At 40.5% G+C, this 22,697-nt stretch overlaps 1 protein-coding gene across 1 annotated transcript; it reads left to right on the top strand.

Annotated features, from left to right (window-relative positions):
• LOC311038150 (uncharacterized protein) lies at window positions 1-18,480 on the top strand. The gene is made up of 9 exons (XM_084047510.1): window positions 1-89; window positions 2,260-2,379; window positions 4,824-5,047; window positions 5,456-5,642; window positions 10,933-11,049; window positions 12,295-12,728; window positions 14,009-14,297; window positions 15,661-15,777; window positions 16,512-18,480. The coding sequence occupies exons 1-9, from the start codon at window positions 5-7 to the stop codon at window positions 17,219-17,221; spliced, it is 2,283 nt and encodes a 760-aa protein (XP_083903636.1). The 5' UTR covers window positions 1-4; the 3' UTR covers window positions 17,222-18,480.
• The last annotated feature ends 4,217 nt before the right edge of the window (window positions 18,481-22,697 follow it).

Genomic DNA, 22,697 nt, shown 5'->3' with positions numbered 1-22,697 from the left:
AACAATGGAGGAGGTCGCCCGTTGCAGCATTGCTTCAGAGCGATACTGGACAGAAGAGAAAGAGAGGGCACTGATAGCGTTTTACTCCAGTAAGTCAAACTATTATACACCATGTCCCCCCCACGGTGACATAAAACAGACTTGACACGCCGTGAAATGCCGTGAAATAGCGTGAAATGCCGCAACATTTGCTGCAACAATTGCTTCCTTCCTCCTTCGACAGTCACCAGCAACGGGCAATGGCGTAATAATCAGCAACCAACCGATATTAAAGCAAAAATCAAACTTAAACCGACTGAATGAGCTTGGAGAAAAGAAGGAAGCCATCCAAGTCATCATGGTACATGTTTATAACACCGGGAAATAATATATCTTTGTTGTGCATGTTTTTATGGTGCAGTTTGCAAAAACAACTTTAAAGGTCTGTTATCAGTGTTACTTGCCATATATTGTGAGAGAAATAAGCAACCAGGTCTAGGAAAACAAGCCCAAAAGAAGCAGCTTTAAGGCTACATAAGCACTTTCAACCTGCATTTGCTATTTGAAAATAGCAGATCTACAAGCTCACACGTGTTGCATTTTTCTTTAAACTTGCAATAAAATGTGGAATATTGGAATATGTTATATATGTAAACATTCTAACAACACAAATGCTCCCCTGCATGGTGGCACAAAACATTTTCATGAAAATATTTGAGAACCACTGGTTTAAATAATAATAATACAAATTGGAAACTAAGCCTAAATAAGCAACACTTTAGAAACAAGCCCACAAAACCGCAACATCTGCAAACTACGGTATGTACAACAAGCAACTTTACAGAAAAACAAGCCCAAAGTCGCTTATAATAAGTCGACATGGCAACACTGGAGAAAACCACTGTCTGCTAGGAATATTGAACTTCCGGGAGCGAGTTTCTAAATAAAAACCTGCTTTGAGGAATATTGTAGAAGGTTTTTTTCTTTTCTCTCTTTTTGGGGTAGTCTATTATCATTCCTTTTGGGAAAATCATTCTGGAAGTATAGTTTTACAATCCGCCACTTAAATCACGCTGAAATAATGAATTCCAGCTACTTATTAGCCTGTCAACTGTGTCTTTTTTTTCCTATCTCCAAAATCATCTAACAAACAGATGTGAACTGTGTGGAATTCAGAACCATGGACAGCGCTGTTTGTTATTTGCTATTTGTTATTTGTTTGTTATTGCAATGCACAGACAGAAGAGAGAGAGAGAACTACAAACAGCTGTTCCTACACGCCTCCCACTGCCGATTTTGACAGAGACTCATTCATAAATTCAAGTGCACTGATTAATAAACGCATTGTTTCATTAAATCAATGAATTGTATTTCATGAAGGTCAGTCAGCCTGGCGCTGGCCCTGAGTGAGTGGGATTAAAAATCAATGTCTAACCACCGCCAGTCCACTTTATCATATGCTTACTTACGCATGTAACTTTAGTAGTTGTTGGCCTTCATTTACTGTGTTGCATTATTATCTGTGTGTATGTTTGCGGTCAGTGTATGGAATAGCAGTTATGAACATAATTATAATGTTAACTGGGTGTTAATAAGTAGCCATGGCAACATAATATTGAGCTCTCCTCATCCTCACCCATGTATGCATTCAATTGCATTGAACTCATATTTATTCTCTTTATATGTTGGTATTTTGTGTTTGTGTGTGTGTAGATAGCAACCAGCCAAATGAGTTTACTTGTGTTATGGTAATTGGACACATTCTTGGAATCTTGGCCAATAGAAATATTGTAGTTTATTATACATAAGCAGTCCTCAATATTCTAAATATAAAATTACATTCATCATTTAAAATGGTGTTGTAGTCATACGTTATGTAAGTACTGTACTTAAAGTACAATTTGAATTCTGAGGAAAATATTGTACTTTTACTCCACTACAATTATTCAAAAACTTTAGTTACTTTTTTGATTTAGCTTTTATTACTAAACAGCATTAACCATTAAGGTCTATATATATCTCGGCTATTTGAAAATAGCCGATCTACAAGCTCACAATGCGACGCGTTGTGAGCTTGTAGATCTGCTATTTTCAAAAATGGGACATTTCTGCATACTGAGTACTTTTACTTTTGGTACTTTTAGTCAAGTACATTTTGAATATTGAACTTTTACTTGTAACAGAGTATTTCTACATTGCAGTATTGATACTTTTAAGTAAAATATTTGAATACTTTTTACACCACTGACTATATCCCATGCATGTCTTGTTGTTTCCCAGAACACAGCTGTCTGTGGAACCACAAGTCGGAGGGCTACAAAAACCGTCAGCTCAGATGTAAAACTCTGGAACACCTGCGAGTCATCCTGTCGGCACACCCTCCACCGGTGTCGTTCTCAGGTAAGGGGGGGCTGTCCCCAACACACCCTCATGTATAAACCCTGCGTATACACACTAAAATGTTGTGCAGCGGTTTTAATGCACACACGAGATGTGTGCCGGGGCACATTATGAGATATGCACATATGTGCCAGGACTCATCTTACACTGCTGACAGATTTTGACTTTGGACCAGAAATAAAAGCTGCTCTTTCCATATCTGTGACCTGCAGAGTGAAACTACAACAACAAAAGATGTAAGAAAATAAGATGAGAGAAGAATGAGTTGAGTATTAACCAATTAACCCAATGAGACCTGAAGCCGATTCTACATGTCTCCTAAATCTCAACAGTTTTCTGAAAAACGTATGTTTCTATATCAGGGCTGCTCAATCTATTTCATGTCAAGGACCCCCAAAATTATATGTATTTGGACACGGAACCCCATCAAAATATGTTGTTCCAGGGACCCCCCAGAAGCAAAGATTTGAGTTAGAAATGTTCGCTTTAAAAATATATGTATTCAAAAATGTGCACACATTTTCACGAATTTTCAAAAATAGCAGATCTACAAGCTCGTAGCGCGGCACTCGGTGCCGCGCTATGAGCTTGTATATCTGCTATTTCTGAATAGCCCAAAGTGCAAAATAATGCTTTTTAGCTCAAATCTAAAAATGACACAGTTCCAGGTCTTAATGGGTTAATCACTTGTCTAGACTTAGTAAATAGGACCCGAGTTAGCTCCGTACATGGAACCTTTTTTTCCCCCCCTGCCTATACCAAATCTCTTAAAAAAAAAAAAAATTGTGAGCTTGTAGATCGGCTATTTTGGGCTTATGTTATACCCACCGGAATATGGATGCTGGGGTTCAAGTGGTTAAGAGAGAGAGGAAAAGATGCAGAACTGCAAAGAGACAGAGAGAGAGAGAGAGAGAGAGAGAGAGAGATCGTGCAGAGATATGCACCGATGTATTTTATTTGTGCTCACCTGTTAGACACTTATTGTCCAAAACTGTTACTTTTCAAGATTCAAATGAAATAATGGCAAATGTAGCAGATCGACAAGCTTGTAGATCTGCTACTTTTGATACTTTTGTGTGACGCTGTTGCGTGATCAAAGTAGGGCGTTAATTTACGAAAAAAACAGTTAAAAAAAGTTAGAACATGGAGATGGGAGGTTTCTGCACGACAGCAACGCTATGGAAGACGAAACAAACCCGCAAACCCCAGGTGTGGTAGGCCTGTCACAATTATTACATAATAGTCTAATCACAATTATTTGAGATACTCGTCATAATCGTTTCAGTGTTGAAAAATGTTCACACCTTTTCAAAGGTAAAAAGAAAATCACACCCTGTGTGAAGGTAGCGGCGCCTTTGATACATTTTGTCATCGATATGTGTTTATAATGTGGCTATATTATAGCCACGTCACCCACGTGTCATGTGAAGCTTGACCAATCACTTTGTTGACGCACCTGACCAATCAGAACGTTGACGGACCTGACCAATCAGAACGTTGACGGACCTGACCAATCAGAACGTTGACGGACACGGACAAAGTCAGGTATAGAGCAGGCTAGCGCCGCTAAAAATCACACCCTGTGTGAAGTGAGTGGTGCCTTTGATGAGCCCCGTATTGACCCCCGTATTGATGTTGTCATCAATGTTTGTGGACAGACATAGAAAACAGACTAGAAAATGTGCTCCTCGGAGCACAAGTCTCCGCCAGCAGACCCGTGCTATTTTAACCAAAGGAAATCACTTACCCTATCTTTAACCATAGTTTTCTAGAAATGTTCTGATTTTTAGATTAGAACATCTAAGGATTAGAACATGTTAGCTTGGCTAACATGTTCAATCAGCCAAGCTAACATGTCCAATGTTAGCTTGGCTGATGGCACTTATGTCACTTTGAAACATGTGATTTCAAAGTGACACACCTATTTATAGGTCTCTATTTCGTCATGCGTCTCGCTAGCCAATCAAAGCACACCCTTTCAACATATTGTCACGTGTCACGTGATGCTTGACCAATGTTAGCTTGGTGGACACACGGACATACATACATACATACATACGGACACACGGACAAAGCCAGATATAGGAGTGGTTGCCTTCGGCACCACTCAAAAAGCAGAAATAGCAGATCTACAAGCTTACAACGCGTCACTTCCTGACGCGTTGTAAGCTTGTAGATCAGCTATTTCCGCTATTTTGACATGTTTAAAATTATTTCATATGTTAATAATTTCTTTGTATATTTCAGTTATTTGTCAAATCTGCCCTGTTGCAATGTTTGATTACGAAGCCTAAAAGGCTTCATATGTTCAATGGCCAAACACACAATTCACTCGCTAATCGTAATTATTTGAGTGACAATTAATCGTCAACTTGATCCTCAACTTAAATTGATGTAATGGTGACAGCCCTGCCCCGGTGTCTTCCTCTCCTCTGTTTGTGCAGTGGAGGACATAAAGAGCAAGTTCAAGAACCTTCGCACCACGTTTCAGCGTCAGTACAAGATGGTGAGCGCCAGCGGCCAGGCCTCGCCGTCCGACGAGGTCTTCGTGTCGCAGTGGAAGTACTTCCACGACCTGCTGTTCCTGACCAGCTACTCCCAGCAGCTGGAGCAGGACAAGAGCTCAGACGACGACCCCACCACGCGGGTGCCACGGCAGGTGGAAAAAGTACGCCATTTATTTTACTTAAGTAAAAGTATCGATACTGCAATGTAGACTTGTTCTCTGTTACAAGTGAAAGTCCGGTATTAAAAATGTACTTGAGTTAAAGTACAAAGTACAAAAATATGTATAAAAATGTACGTTTTTTAAATAAATGAAAATCGTTTGATGAAAATAGCAGATCTACAAGTTCGTAGCTTGTAGATCGGCTATTTTCAGAAAGTATATAGGGCTGAAGTGGTTAATGTATGTCTTCAAATCGTTGTAGTGGAGTAAGAATTTGAATATTTGGATCTGAGCTGTAGTGGATTAGAAGAAAACTGGAAGTACTCCAGTAAGGTAAAAAAAAATACTTCAAAATTGTCCTTCAGTACATGCACACTTCAGTAATAAGTTACTTTACACCACTGGCAGGCGGTTCCACGCCAGGATCTGGCGATGAAGATGGAGAACGAGCCCCTCCTCCTCGTCCTGCCCGTCCTCCCGGCACCGTCCTCCTCCTCCTCTTCCTCCTCCTCCTCCTCCTCTTCCTTCTCGTCCGCCGCGGGCAAATGTTACTGGACTGAAGAGAAGGAGCGTGCACTGATATCATTCTATGCAGGTGAGAGGAAAAACTGTGTTTTAACTTTGACCCATTAAAACTGTCATTTTAGATTTGAACCACCAACCAAACATTGGTTGGTGGTTCAAAAATAGCAGATCTACAAGCTCATAGCGCGTCACTTCGTGCCGCGCTATGAGCTTGTAGATCTGCTATTTTAGAAATGTTTTGAAACTTTGTTCAAATCTTTGAATATATATATTTTTAACTCAAATCGTTGCTTCTGGGGGTCCCTGGAACAAAATATCTTGAGATGGGGGTCGGCGGGGCCAAATACATATCTTTTTGGGGGTCCTTGACATGAAAAAGTTTGAGCACCACTGATATAGCAACATAGTATATGTTGTATAGTATGATATATGATATAGTAGAATCGGCCTCAGGACTTAATTGATTGATTGAATATTTTATTAGACAGAAATGTAAAAACAGCACGAGTAAATGGTAAATGGTTCATTTATATAGCGCTTTTATCCAAAGCGCTTTACATTGATTGTGCCATTCACACACACATTCATACACCGATGGCGGAGGAAACCATGCAAGGCACCAACCTGCTCATCGGGAGCAATTAGGGGTTCAGCGTCTTGCTCAAGGACACTTTGACAGTAACTCAGCCCTGGATCGAACTGGGAACCTTGCGGTTTCTAGTTCACTCTAGTTTTGAGTCTGAAATAAAGATTGAATTGAATTGAATTGAATTGACTCTACCTGGCCACTCTACCCCTGAGCCACTGCCGCCCGAGTACGGTCAAACACTGCGTCTGAAAGGATAACACCAAAAAGAGTCCTTGCGGTCTTGTTTCCATTGGGGTCCCAGGTATTCAATTCATCAACATATAAAAATAGCACCAAAATAATTCAATATCATCACAAATATAAAACACTATATGTACAGAGTAGGGAAAAGGAGGGTGGGGGGGGAATGGGGGTAAATAAAAGGGGTGGGGGGGGTTGCTTGTCTGAGGGAGAAGTGATAACTACCTCCCCCTTTGGCCTCCTGAAAGGTGAATTTTCAGGGCTGTTTTAAAAGAAGTAAGTAAGTAAGTAAATTTTATTTGTAGAGCGCCTTTCACAGACATCAGAGTCACAAAGTGCTTCACAACATATAAAAGCATAACATATCAGTAATAACATAAACAGATAAAATAAAACAATCAGTATTTTACCAGTCAGCTGGTAAAAATCAAGAAATCAATACAGGATTATGTTACAGCACAAGCTCACAAAGATTGGTAGACATAAAAGGCTATATAAAGGCCTGTTTGAATAGGTGAGTCTTTAAAAGTTTTTTAAAAAGGTCCTCAGAGGCCACAGTTTTTAGGTGGAAGGGTTGCTCATTCCATAGCCTAGGTGCAAAACTAGCAAAGGCTCGATCGCCTTTAGTTTTTAGTTTTGTGGGAGGAACAACCAGTAGGGCTTGAGATGAGGATCTCAGAGACCTTCTGGGCACATAAGGTTGGAGCAGGTCACATAAATATGGAGGTGCCTGGCCATGGAGGGTTCTGTGTGTGATTACAAGAATCTTAAAATGTATTCTAAAATGAACTGGGAGCCAGTGCAAAGAGGCCAGGACAGGTGTGATATGACAGGATCTCCTGGACCTGGTCAGTAACCTGGCAGCAGCATTCTGGACCAGTTGCAGGCGGTCTAATGATGATTTTGAGAGATAGGTGAAAAGGGAATTACAGTAATCTAAACGTGATGATATGAATGCATGGATGATCATTTCCAACTCCGGGTATGAAACAACTGGTCTTAGTTTGGCGATATTGCGAAGGTGATAGAAGCAGGCACGGGAGACGGAATTTACATGCTTATCTAAAAGCATGGCCTGATCTAAAATGACGCCAAGATTCCTAGGATTAGGGCATATATTTGTTTTTAGCGACCCAAGGCGGTCGGCAACATCAGCAGCAACCCTATCTGGGGCAACGATTAAAACTTGGGTTTTTTCTTCGTTTAATTGTAGGAAGTTGCTGGCCATCCAGTTCTTGATAGCAGATATACAGTCATGTAATTTGGTGATCATATCCATTTTATCCGGTTTGAATGAACAGTATAATTGGATATCATCGGCATAACAGTGATAGGAGATACCGATGAAGCTGTTTATGATGGGTCCTAGGGGAAGTAGGTAAAGGGCAAACAGGATTGGACCTAGCACAGAACCCTGTGGAACGCCACATGTGAGTGAAGTGGATTTGGATGAGAAAGGACCAACGGCCACTGAGAAGCTCCTGTGTGATAGATATGACTGGAACCAATCTAGGGCGCTCCCAGAGACACCCACCCACTTCCTGAGCCTGTCGACCAGGATACGGTGGTCTACGGTGTCGAAGGCTGCACTAAGGTCTAGCAGAACCAGGATGGAGCAGTTGCCAACATCGGATGACATACTTATGTCGCTTGTGACTCTGAGAAGGGCTGTTTCTGTGGAGTGCTTTTGACGGAAACCTGATTGAAATTTGTCTGAGATATTGTGTTGGATTAGTAGGTTATTGAGCTGACTGGCCACTGCTTTTTCTAAAATTTTGGATATGAAAGATAACTTGGAGATTGGCCTGTAATTTGACGGTAATGATGGGTCCAGATTCGGTTTTTTGAGGAGTGGTTGGATAATTGCCTGTTTAAAATTAGCTGGGACACTGCCAGATGTCAGTGAGGCGTTTATAATTGAGAGTAGGCACGGGCCTACTGTGTTAAAAACGTCCTTTAACATGGGTGTGGGCAAAATGTCTAGAGGACAGGATGACAATTTCATTGACCTCACAAGGTCGGTCAGTTCTTGCAGGGAGATAGGGGAAAAATTGCAAATAGTTGGCTGCCGAGTAGGGCAGGGAGGGAGGGGAGAGGAGGAGGGGTTAATGTTTGCTCTGACTTTGTCAACCTTGTCTACAAAAAATAATAGAAAATCGTTACAGTCTTCATTTGAGAAAACTGGGACAGTAGGAAGGGGAGGGCTGACAATGTTATTAATTGTGTTGAAAAGAATTTTGGGATTTCGCTTGCTAGAGGCGATAATATTGGCAAAATAAGAAGCTCGCACATCCTTAACTAAATGATTGTACTGAATTAAAAGTTCTCTTAAAATAATACGGTCGGCCTGGAGCTTGGTGGCTTTCCAGAGGCGTTCTGCTTTTCGGCATCTCCGTTTAAAAGAGCGAGTCACCTCTGTCAACCAAGGGGAGGAGTTTACAGAGGGAACAGATCTAGTTTTTAGTGGGGCAACTTTATCTAAGATGACCAGACAGTGAGAATTAAAAGAGTTTAGCAGACTCTCACCATCTGTTTGCAAAGGCGGTCCTAAAACTAGTCTGCTGTCAAAAGCGGCAGCAAATTTTTCCATAGAAGACTGATTTAAAAAACGTGACTGCTTCTCTTTCTTACCAATTAAACAATTGGAGTTAAAAGACAGATTAAAAGAAATAAAATAGTGATCAGTCACCGAGAGTTCCTCAGTGCAGACATCGAGGATGTCTAAACCTAATGAGAAGACAAGGTCCAGAGTATTTCCCTTTATGTGTGTGGGGCCTGACACATGCTGAATAAAATTAAAAGATTCAGTAATACTTAAAAAATGTACAGCACCACTGTTAGTAGTATCATTAATGTGATAATTAAAATCACCTAACATCAGGACCCTTTCAAATTTGATAATAGAGGTTAAAAAATCACTAAAATCGGATAAAAAAGAACTGTTTGGACCGGGAGGGCGATAAATTAAAATACAGTAAAAAGGATTGGAGCGTCCAACTTTTGCCATTTGCATCTCAAAGGAGGAGAAGGAACCAGGGTTTACTGTCCGTGTTAATAAGCAGTTTTTGTGAACCACTGCTAGGCCACCCCCGACTTGAGAAGCCAGTGAACTACATTAATTAATGAATGGGTTAATACAGTTGGTAATTGATTCCTCAGGTCATTCGAGGAGTATCTATTGTGTTGTGTTAACCGGATGCTTTGTGGATATGTAAAATAACCCAGGCTTGTACATACATACATACATTAGTACATATTTACAGTCACTGTCAACAACAACAACGACTACTACGAAAAGGTGATCTCTTGATACTCAAAGCCTAGCACATCATATTTTGTTTTACAGACATGTTTTGATGTTGAATACAAATAAATATATTCTGTGTATATTGTTAAATAGGTGCACAATATGGTCGGGATGTGATCTAAAAGGAATAGAAAGGACATTATCATTCAATTTTGTGACAACTAGGGGGCAGAAATAGCTAATTTATCTTTCCCCAATATCAGACTGATATGATTGGGTATCATTGAAACTGATAACAGGCAAGAATGAGTCTTTACTGATACATTTACACATGTTTATGTTTATCTTTACAGCTGGAATGTATAATAACAATAATCCTTCTCATACACTGTGTGCCAATACATCTTTTTAATCGATTTAATCGAGGATGAGTCACTTTTTTCTGTGTACTCATAATAGATCAACATCAAAATGTACACAAAGGTTTTTTTATTCAAGATTATGTAAAAAAAAAAACTGATCAATAGCGAAATCAGGCAGAACCTAAAGCAACATCTGAAGAATAATAGCAAGATAACATACCAAACTCCTTCTTCAACCTCAAAACAAGTGAAAACATCATGGACACATGGACAGTTATACTACGGTTGTAATGGGAGGGTTTGGTATATGAGGAGAGATGTAAGCAAATAAAATGGCTAATAAACAAGTAGTAATGGCATTGTTACAGCATTAACCCTTTAAGACCTGGAACGCATCTGTGTCACCTTTTTGATTTGAGCTAAAAAAAAATATATATTTTACACTTGGGCTATTCAAAAATAGCAGATATATTTGAGCTAAAAAAAAGCATTATTTTACACTTGGGCTATTCAAAAATAGCAGATATATCAACGATATGAGCTTGTAGATCTGCTATTTTTGAAAAATCGAGAAAAAGTGTGCAAATTAATATATTTATATTCTTTTAAAGCGAACATTTTTAACTCAAATCTTTGCTTCTGGGGGTCCCTGGAACAAAATGTTTTAAGATGGGATTCCGTGGCCAAATACATATAATTTCGGGGGTCCTTGACAATTATGAAAAAGTGTGAGAACCACTGATATAGAAACATACGATTTTTTAGAAAAATGTTGGGCTTCCATTTAGAAGATATTTGTAGAATCGGCTTCAGGTCTTAATGGGTTAAAAACACTGACGGAACAGAATGACATTAGAAGCAAGTACTCAGCTCTTCACTCAGCCCAGATTTGTGGTATTTTTCTTCATGTCCGGTTTCTCAGAGCACGGCTGCTTGTGGAACAAGAAGTCTGTAAACCACAATAACCGTCAGCTCAGACTGAGGACCTTGGAGATTCTCCAGAACCAACTGTCTGAAGGGCAGCCAGCGCCTTTCACAGGTATTTTAAATGGTCTTTGTTGTTTTAACTTTGATGTTTTATTCACCCTGATTTATGGTTTGATTGGAGACTTTTTTTTTGTCAGAAATGTAAACCACTTGAAATAATGCTGAGGTTTGTAGTTTTAGTTCGCAGTTTGTTGTTGAGGTCTAATTGTTTTAGAGCCTTAAGGAGTTTTTCTGGGTGTTTTTTTTTGTTTTCCTCAATTTTCTCATAAATGTTTTGATCTTTTCAAGTATTTGCTCATTACGATTTTTCCTGTACGCAGATATCATTCAACATTTCTTCCTTCATCCAAGGTTCAGTACGGGCTTTGACCCTTACCACTTTTGTGGGTGCTATTCTATCAATCAGACAAAAAAAATCACAGACAAAAATTTGAAACCAGACCAGGTTTCCTATCCTTTTTTTCTGCTCTGATTATGGCTGTCCGTCACCATCATGACATTTTGGTTGACTATTACTTATCATGCAAGTAATTGCGATTAATGATTTAATTGTGCTTTGGCATTGGACATTGGAACATTGGAATATGAATAACTATTACATTTCTGTTTGCCTTTTAGGCTTTGTAAACAAGACAGGGCAGACAGGACAGACAATTTAAATATGCAAAGAAATGACCAATGATGACAAGGACCAGTACCAATAATCAAAATAAATAATGTACTATGGCCAAGATAGGCGATATATTTAATAATGTTTAACTTTGAAACATTTTCAAAAATAACTAAAATAGTTGTAGATAGGCTATTTTTTGCTGTCAATGGAAACTACTCTGACGATTATGCAAAAATAATTGCGATCAGGTGATTATGTAATAATTGTGACAGGCCTGATTGCGATACATTGAATGATTAACCCATTAAAACCGGAAAAGCATCTGTATCTTTTTATTAATACATTTTATACTTTGGCTATTCAAAAATTGCAGATCTACAAGCTCACAGCGTGGCACTTTTTTTAAAATCGTGTGCAAATCTTATAATACATATATATTTTCTAAAGTGAACATTTTTAACTCAAATCTTTGCGTCTGGGGATCTCTGGAACAAAATATTTTGAGATGGTGGTCCACAGCCAAAAACATATAATTTTGGGGATCCTTGACGTGAAAAAGGTTTGAGAACTACTGACACAGAAACATACGTTTTTCAGAAAACCGTAAGGATTCAGAAGACATTTTATAGAATCAGCCTCAGGTCTTAATGACTTTTTAAATGCTTTGTGTCGTCACTTTTCCAGTGGAGGACATAAAGAGCAAGTTCAATAACTTGCGGACGGTGTTCAACCGCGAGTTCAAGGCCGCGAACGCCGGCAGGACGTGCGACTCCGCCGACCAGGCCTACTACGTCTCCCAGTGGAAACACTACAACCAACTCATGTTCCTGCGGGAGTCCTGCGAAGACGAGCCAGAAAACAACAACAACCCAGACCACCTTCAGCCACTTCTTCTTCTTGCCACACAGGAAGAAGAGGAGGAGGAGGAGGAGGACCTCAAACCAGGAAGCGGGGTGGTGGGGGGGGGACCCCACCTCCTCCTTCCTGACGTGGTAAACGGTTTCTCCTCGTGCGGCACCCAAGTGGTCGTCAAGCTGGAGGAGGACTCTCCTACGCCCTCCGACTTCCACTCTCTCCCTCCTGACTTCCACCAGAGTGACTCTAAAAACGACATCACGGTAGGCCAAATTGTCACAATTATTACATCATCGCCTAATCGCAATTATTTGAGATAATCACGATTTATTTTGCATAATTGTTTCCATGTAAAAAATGTTTTCATACATTTTAAAACAGGGGTCTTCAACGTTTTCAGGCCAAGGACCCCTTGGCTGAGAGAGGGAGAAAGCAGGGACCCCTATTATATATTGTATCGAATATTTATTTTTTCATAGATTTCATAGGCAGCTTCATTAGCCAGACGAATCTGCCTTTGCAAAATTGCATGCACTTTAGCCCTCGGCAGATTAGGTCTGGCCCCCCTCCATAGAGATTTCAATTCTCTCCCTCCGCAGTTGTGCGGAGCCAACCAGGGCCCAGTATCCAAATGTGGGCGGGCTTATCACCTTATTTGGAGCAATGACGTACAAGGAAGCACTGCTCTAATTGGTTCGTTCAAGGAAGCACTGCTCTGATTGGTTTAGGTCTAACCAATAGAGTCCGTTTGGATCTTTTTGTAACCGCCCCTTAGAAGAAAATCTACCGTTGATAGGGACCAGACTAATATCCACGCAGTGTGTCGTGTGATATTGTCTGGCTACGCGAGGCTACAGCTTCATAGACTTGTTTCACAGCACTATCATGTTGGATTCATGTTAATGTGTATTTCCAGACATTTAACCAGGCACTTAAACAATACTTAGTATACCTGACCTTTCACTCTGTACTTAGTCTGCTCTTTTTCCCCCCTATACTAAACCACTTTGCCGAAAATAGCAGATCTACAAGCGCACAACGCCTCGCAGCGCGAGGCGCTGTGTGCTTGTAGATCTGCTATTTTTGGCTAAAGTTCTCCTCAGAATAGGGATGCTTGGTTGAAGTGGGTAATGTAAAAATCACACAAAGATTTGGCGGTGGCGCACCCCTTGTAGTAACTCTGAGGACCCCCTAGGGTCCCGGACCCCCTGTTGAAGACCTCTGTTTTAAAACATTTTACAGAAATAGCAGAAATAGCAGATCTACAATCTGTGTTGTAAGCTTGTAGATCAGCTATTTCCGCTATTTTTACAAAAATAATTTATGTATAATATTAAATGTGTCAGTATAATTTATGTGTATATTTAAGTTATTTGTCATGTACAATTTGTGATTTATGAAGCCTAAAAGCCACACTCGTACCATTTAAGTTGTATTCATATGTTCCAACATATTCAATGACCAAAACACGATTAAATCGTTAACCGTTAATTATTTTGTCTGACAATTAATCGTCAACTTAAAATGTGTAATGGTGACACAGCCCTACATCCCGACCGCCATCACCGGTCATCAGTGCCAGGTCACCATGTCCACGAGACAGGAGAGACTCGGACTCGCCGCTCCCACCGCCACCCTCCCTCCTGCCTGTCTGTCCACTTTCACACAGGTGGTCGACGGAAAACTGGGCACCGGCGCTCTAAACCGAACCCTGGCCTCGCTGGCCTTCCCTGCCATGAATACCGTCCAGACGTGTGCCAGGCTGGGACACGCCGACCCACGCTGCCACTGGACAGAGGCAAACGTCTGTGAGCTGATCACCTTCTACGCTGGTGAGTGGGAATAGGCTCTATGCACAGCAGCCATATTGGACAGAAATTGGGCCCCTTCCTTGCTTCCTTCACAGGTGTTACCAATGATACTAATGAAGGATCTGTTCCATTTAGTGTAGCACAGTGGTTCTCAAACTTTTTAATTTCAAGGACCCCCATAACTCTGAGAGTGTACAAATGGAACCAAATGGACCCGGGAGGGGCCATTTGGTTCCATTTGTACACTCTCAGAGTTACACCCCCTCAAGGAACCACTTGAGACCCACTAGTGTTTCCAGTGAGCCAACATGCACAATATCAGCACCCTGACTCTGTTTGACCAGAATGGAACAGAGCCTTCATTAGTATCATTGGTAACACCTGTGAAGGAAGTAAGAAGAGGCCCAATTTCTCTCCAAAATGGCTGCTGTGCATAGAGCCTATTATTCTTCATTGAGTCATTTTTTTTAATTTTGGCTATTCAAAAATAGCAGATACGCAAGCTCATAGCGCAGCAGAGCTTGTAGATCTGCTATTTATTTTTTTTAATCGTGAAGATTTGTGCATATAAATTTGTGTATATGTTTTTTTAAGCGTTTTTTTTTTAAACTCAAATCTTTGCTTCTGGGCTGGGGGTCCCTGGAACAACATAATTTGAGATAAATACATATCATTTAGGGGGCCCTTGACATGAAAAAGTTTGAGAACAACTGATTATAGCAACACAAGTTTTTCCCCAGAAGCAAAGATTTGAGTTTTTTTTTAAAATATATATATATTCAAAGATTTGCACACATTTTCATGATTTGTTTTTCCAAAATAGCAGATCTACAAGCTCTGTATATCTGCTATTTTTTAATGGCCAAAGAAATCAAAAAATGACACAGATGCGTTCCCGGTCTATACTTTGTCTTACGATGGTGTCGTGTGACAATAGCCGATCTCCAAGCTCACAACGCATTGATGCATCGTAAGCTTGTAGATCGATTATTTTCTGTGTACGACGCTGTCACGTGAATCCTGAAAACGGACACATATCCGGCCAACATTGTTCGAAAATAGCAGATCTGCAAGCGCATTGTGTTGCGACAGATGAGCTCACCTATTTTTCGCTTTTTGGCCTATAAATTATTGGTTTAGGAATGCGACAAAAACAAAAAAAAATCCATGTCTCCGAGTCTCCATGGGGTGACTAGTTGATAGAAAAGAATGACATTTTGTTGGGGTGAACTATCCCTTTAACAAACTGTTTTTCTCTCTCTGGTGGACAAAATTTGCAGTGTTGCCGTAACACAGACAAGACCACCTCATTGCAATACTTTACTTTTACACTCTCTGCTTTGGTTTCATGAATGAAGCATTAATATTGACACGCCTTTTTCAGAACACAGCTGCCTATGGAACCACAGGTCAGAGAGCTATCGAAACCGTGCGCTGAGACAGAGCACACTGGAGAGCCTGAGCAGACAGCTGTCTCACAATCATCCAGTCCCTTTCACAGGTAATTATAATGTTGTGAGCTGTAGTGTAAAAAAGTGCTCCATTTATTTAAGCCAAAGTATAAAATAATGCTTTTTAGCTCAAATCTAAAATTACACAGAGGCTTTCCCGGTTTTAATGGGTTAATGATAATTACAAAATGTATGTATTTACTGTACTTTACAGAACTACATTTAATTAGTATTTTTTAACCCATTGAGACCTGAAGGCGATTCTACATGTCTCCTAAATCTCAACAGTATTCTGAAAAACCTATGTTTCTATATCAGTGGTGCTCAATCTTTTTCACGTCAAGGACCCCCAAAATTATATGTATTTGGCCGCAGACCCCCATCAAAATATTTTGTTCCAGGGACCCCCCAGAAGCAAAGATTTGAGTTAAAAATGTTCGCTTTAAGAATATATATATTCAAAGATTTGCACACATTTTCACGATTTTTCAAAAATAGCAGATCTACAAGCTCGTAGGGCGGCACTCGGTGCCGCGCTATGAGCTTGTATATCTGCTATTTTTGGATAGCCCGAAGTGTAAAATAATGCTTTTTAACTCAAATCTAAAAATGACAGTTCCAGGTCTTAATGGGCTAAGTTACAGTTGACTAAATACTTCTATAATATCCATTCTCTGTTTTGTCATCGATTTTAAACTGCATCTCATCATTCTTTTGTCATTCATTTAGATTCCTATAGTTAATCACTTGGCTTGTTTGTGTGTTTTTTTCTTCCAACTTCCAGTGGAAGAAATCAAAACCAAGTTCCGCAACCTTCGCACCATTTTTCAACGGGAGCACAAGGCCATGAGCTCCAACAACAAGACCAGCGGCTCCGAGGACTTCTGCCTGCCTAAGTGGAGGCATTACCGCCAGCTGCTGTTCCTCTGTGACTCCTGTGACGGGGACGAAGCCCCGGACCCCGATCCGGGCAGCCTCCCCTTTATCGGACGTTTGCAGGAAGACGGAAGTCTCCTGAAACCGAACGACCGCACCACTCCTTCCTCCTCCATGACCTCCTCCTCCTCCTCTCACATTTTCCACCAATCGGACCCCAGGCTAACCATGGCGGCTCACCACCACCACCACCACCACCAGCACCAGGAAGGTCCTTCTTCTCCAACGCCTCCCGCCTCCTTTCACTCGTCTCCTTCCTCCGGTTCTGGCTCCTCTTGTTCCCCAGCCATTATTAACCACTCGTCCTCCTCCTTCGTAGACGGCAGAGGCCCGGGCCTAAAGCGCCCCAGCCACTTGATGGCGCACTCCGCCGCCACCCCGCCTCGCGGCGGGACGTTGGGCTTAATAGGGACCTGTTGTCATAGTCTCGCCGCTTCGCCGCACGCAGGCTTTCTGAAGTACGTCGAGGAGTGTCTGAACGAAACGCCGCCGGACAAAGTGAAAAGACTTAAGAAGATGATAATCGAGACGATCCACAGCACGTCAGAGGAGATGTAGTTTTGTTCAGGGTGCTTTTCACACCAACGATCACACAGCGCTTCCTTTAAGAAACACATACGTACTTATATTCAAAGCAAGGCTCAGCTGGGTCTTTAGTCTGTTTCTGAGTGTAGGACTCAATGGGCCTCATTGACAAAACGTGTTTACGATCATAGTTGATCGTATAGCGCTCGCACGAGTGTCTCCACGAGCATAGTCTGATTCATCATAATTCTTAGGTGAATTTGGTATTAACTCACTGAGTGCCAGAATTATTTCTGGCTATGTTGTCCCAGTGCCAGAGATTTTTTCAAAGAAAAAAGTAGGAAAGTAGGAAGCGAGATACAGCCTTTTTCAGTTATAAGTTAAACAAGGAGTGGATGGAGCTGCAAATCTTCAGATAATGATATCTTGGGTTCTGAACATTTTTTTTGTTTTTTACTGTTTTTTCAAAAACACGTGATTGGCACGTTGCACCATATCGGTAAAACACGTGAAACATGTGAATAGCACTCAATGAGTTAAATGGCGCATTGATCTATGCAAATGATTAACAAGTATGCACATCGAAAATTAACCAAGTGCCATTCATTGTAACCTGTGTATGCACACAAAATTCAAATCTAAGGCTGTACACCCTTTCATGAATCCGACATGGGACTTTTATAGTGCCTACGCTATAGCAGACTTTTAAGAACAGCTTTGTGAATGAGGCCCAATAGCTGCGTTTGTACAACGCCAGCATTCACAGTTGAGACAAAAGGAGGTGTATTTTGGGTCTAATTTATATTGGAGGTGTCCTTGTGATAACCATTATTACATGCACACTCATAACACCCCTTTCTACTAACATCTGAAATAGGTTCTCTTTCGAGCATTTGTTTATCTCCTTATGCCGTTGCATATTCCACTTTATGCCAGATGTCGTCGGCTTGCAGTTTGATGTTTATGTGAAGCGAGACCTCTTCTTCCTTCAGTACGAGCTATTAACCACTGGAACAACATTTGGTGTAGAGGGGAAAAAGGAGCGGGGACAAGGTTAGAATCGATTTGTGTAGAGTGAAATGAGACCGTACCGAATACGTTCTTTACAGGTCCGTTTTATCAAGTGTAGAGGGGTTTAAGTCAGGGGTCTTCAACGGGGGGTCCGGGACCCCTAGGGGGTCCTCAGAGTTACTACAGGGGGTCCGCCAAATCTTTGTGTGATATGTTTTTTTTTTTTACCGTATCCACTTGAAACCTAGCATCCCTTTTCTGAGGAGAACTTTAGCCAAAAATAGCAGATCTACAAGCTCACAACGCCTCGCAGCGCGAGGCGTTGTGAGCTTGTAGATCGGCTATTTTTGGCAAAGAGGTATAGGTGTAGAGGGAAAAAAGAGCAGACCACTTAAACAAAAAAAGTTGAATCTGAAACACAATTTTATACAATATGGTGGTCCCTGCTTCATCTCTCTCTCAGCTAGGGGGTCCTTGGGCTGAAAACGTGGAAGACCCCTGGTTTAAGTGGTACTGAATTTGCAGCTCGACGAAAGCTAATTCCTAGTGAGGACAATTTCACGATAAATTTAAATCTCCACGATACGATTATTGCCAGTGTTTTTTTTTATCACGATAATAACGATTATCGTCCCATCCCTAATGCTCAACTTGACTTGTCCATCAATGGAGCTGACAATAGGCTCTGTGCATAACCGTAGTCCTGGGTTTCCAGAAGGTGGTGTTTCCTGTTCCAGTGAATTTTCCCATAGCTTTGTTTGATTGGCCCAACATGTCTTCTTTTTCCAGTTCAAACCTGCTGCAGTGCCGTGTGCTGTTTCACAGCGTAACTGTAATACACAATCTCATTTTATTGCTAAACAGACAGTGTCTGAAAACATTTGAGGCAAGAAATGGAGTACCGAAGTCCTGACATCACTCGTTCATCCCCTGGGTCACGGAAGTAATTTCTCTATGGAGAATAACATTGGGTCGTCTTAGAATCGTCTCATATAAGAATTGTGGTCCAAAAATAAACAAATTGTCAGGGAGGTGGCTCTGTATCGTTTATGATAGTCACTCATATTTGATACGGTCTGTTTCTGGCAAAAATGTAATTAATTCGGCAGTGGTAACGTTAGTGTTTTCTCGGCGTCAGTTGATGCTTCCTGTCCATATGAGTCAAACCGCCGGGCTCATTTTGTTTATTTTTGGAACGCAGTTCTTATATGACGCAATATTAAACACGTCTATGGGAATTCAGAATGGGGAAAACGTGACCCGGGTAGGATGCGTAAATTACGTCAGACTTCGGTGCTCTATTAGGCAATGCAGAAACATAATCTTGATTCATATTTGATGGGCACTACTTGGATCGTTTGACCAGATCTTAGCGAGCCGGCCGTGTTGTGGTGGACGGAAACGTATTTGTATAAAGTTAATTTCAAGCAACTTTGTGCAAATTTCAGACCCACCTTGCCATGTCGTATCCATCATGCAACACACACAGTGGTGGAAAAAGTACTCAAATGTTTTAGTAAAAGTAAAAGTATCAATACTGCAATGTAGAAGTTCTCTGTTACAAGTAAAAGTCCGTTATTCAAAATGTAATTGAGTAAAAGTACTGGTATCAAAATGCACTTAAAGTACCAAGATTAAAAGTACTGAAAATAGCCGATCTGTAAGCTCACAACGCGTCGTGATGCGGCTATTTTCAAATAGCCTAGGTATGAAATAGGGCTAAAGTTGTTAGCGTATGTTTTATAATGTAATCATTTATATCTGCAAAGTAACTAGTAACTAAAGTTTTCAAATACTTATAGTGGAGTAAAAAGTACAATGTTTGCCTCTGAGATGTAATGGAGTAGAAGTTAAAGTACTGAAAATTGGAAATACTCCAGTGAAGTAAAGGTACCTCAACATTTGACTTAAGTGCAGTACTTGCGTAAATATGTACTTTCCACCACTGCTTGACATGCCAATGCATTTGGTGTGAATGCGCCATCAGAGAATCAGACAGCAAGTACAGTAGCAAGCGTCCAGAATGCAAGGGAGGAAACCCTATGATTGCAAATCAGTGTGTTGAAACCTGACACTTCTGATGCAACAGCTGCAATTTCAATGTCATCCTATGTCGGATGTATCTGAATAGTAGTACCCTCCCTTGACTGCTTGAAATGGCCTCTTGAGAAAGGCTACAGAAAAGGTACACAATCTTCTGATTCAAGTGTTCTCTCTCATTCCGAGCACAAGTCTAATTCAGTCCCTTAGGCAACCACAGTATAGTGATTGCACATATTACTCTTTCTTCAAAAAGGTTGATCCCGTTAATAGGGCCCACAGTTGGTGCACGTGGCATTTATCAAATTGATCTGCTTCATCGAGTTTTTGTGTGCTATCATTTTTACAAACCATGTTTTTTAGAGTTTGTTTGATATGAATTTATTATTGGTGCATTACATTTCCCTGTGCGTGTATGGCAAAACTTGACTATTGGTTAAACTCTAAAGGTTAGAGTGATAGAGTGATGGCTAGAATGGTTCTGCAATGTAATTTTATTATTTAACTTTCCTCTTTTTATTTCAACTGTTTATTTGTAATTGTATTCAAATGTCCTTTTATAATGTGTTTCTTTTGCTGTGTGTTTTAATGTCTTATTGTCGCTTAATGGTTTGTGTAAAGCACTTTGAATTGCTTTGTTGTTGAAATGTGCTGTACAAATAAACTTGCCTTGACAAGAGGACACATTTTAAGATTCCCATCTACATTTAAATGATAATGGCCACACTTTTTACACTACAATATAATTATGTAACAAAACTGGGTCTATTAACGGTGAATCTCTGTTGTCTTACTGATGATGTCAGTCCTCCCCAAATCAGGTTTATTGTAGTTTGTAAAGCATAAACAAAGCTTTTTTTTTTTAAAGTACAATAATAAGCAATTTGTGTATTTACAAAATTAACTAAAATAATAAAGAAAATGTTATTGGTTTTAGTCTTAGTCCAAAAAATAGCAACGTTTGCTATTTTTGAAGATAATGACGCTGGACAGATCAGTGCCAAATTGTTTAATTTGGGATCAATTTATGTAGTTGTGTACTTTTCTTTTTATATATACACAGGATCAGATTGATGACCCACAGCTGGAAAATGCTGCCCAGAAACCAGTGTAGCTGCCAGTATTCTGTTAAATAAAAAATAATTTAACATTTGATAAAAAATTATCTTGTCATGTATCTTACTCAGCAGAGGGAGTATAGTAATAGTTCAGCCGCTGGAGCCAGTGAAACCAGCTTGTCCATCTTTAGGTAAGAGTATGACTCATTCCATAGCTCAGGGTAGGTCCCAATAGGCATATCTATAAAAGAAATATTGGAAAGCCTTTTTTAATAAATACATATAATACAATACAAATACAAATGTTCCAAAGAGGTTATCTACATCAGTTGGGGTCCCCTCTGCACATTTATGCAGTTACAATTGAAGGACTTTTAAGACCTTTTTAATACCAAATATGATTATTTTGGGGGGTTTCGGCCTGAAAAGTTTGGGAACACTTGATCTACATCAGATGTGCTATCTGAAAGAGTTAGCAACATATCCTCGCCCCTCCCCCCCAAAGTGTCCCTGAGCAAGACACTTAACTGCTCCCCAGGCGCTGTATTAATAGAACCCACTATTCCTATAGTTAGGATGGGTAAATGTGAATTTCACGTACAGGACAGACGGACAGGCTCTCTCACATACACACACACACACACACACACACACACACACACACACACACACACACACACACACACACGTCAAAGTGGATCTGTCAGAAATATTCAGTTTTCTTTGAATAATAACAATTACATGAATATTGAAACATACTGCAGGGAATAAAATGAATACAATGTGCATCCCTCTGTCTGTCTGCCCTATTATCAGTCTTGTTTATTGAGCTGCATCTCCCTGTCTGTCTGTCGTTCTTTCTCTCTGTGCTGGTGCGTATCTGTGTGTTTAACTGCTTACCAGTCTGTTAGTTTGTAGATGTGTCTCTCTGTGGCATTCAGTCTGACTGTGTGCCCTGTCTTTTAGCTTGCCTGTTGTTAGTCTGAGTATCTGTTGATGGTTCATCTGTCTGTCCTCTTCCTTGTCTGTTAGCCTGTTTAATGATTCTACAAATGCCTTCTAAATCAGTAGTTCTTAAACTTTTTTGTGCCAAGGACCCCCAAAATGATATGTGTTTGGGCCGCAGACCCTCATCTGAAAATGTTTTGTGCCAGGGACCCCCAGGAGAAAAGATTTGTGTAAAAAAAATATTCAGTATTTTTTTAACACTTTGCCCCAACTGCCACTCAAAGTGGCTACTGGCCAATCACAGCACATCCTTGCACAAGTGGTATAGGCTTTGGGATGACGCCGCCACAAAGTGAAGTGCTGTGAGCTTGTACTATAGATGCTACTTTTGAATAGCCAACGCTAAAATCTAAAATGGGTTAATGTCTCATGTTCCAATTCATACTTCGTCG

The sequence above is a fragment of the Gymnoscopelus microlampas genome, assembly GCF_963454915.1.
Source record: "Gymnoscopelus microlampas genome assembly, chromosome: 21".
NCBI classification, from domain to species: domain Eukaryota; kingdom Metazoa; phylum Chordata; class Actinopteri; order Myctophiformes; family Myctophidae; genus Gymnoscopelus; species Gymnoscopelus microlampas.
Note: the sequence above shows the minus strand (reverse complement) of the source record. Positions and strands in the feature narration are given on the sequence as shown.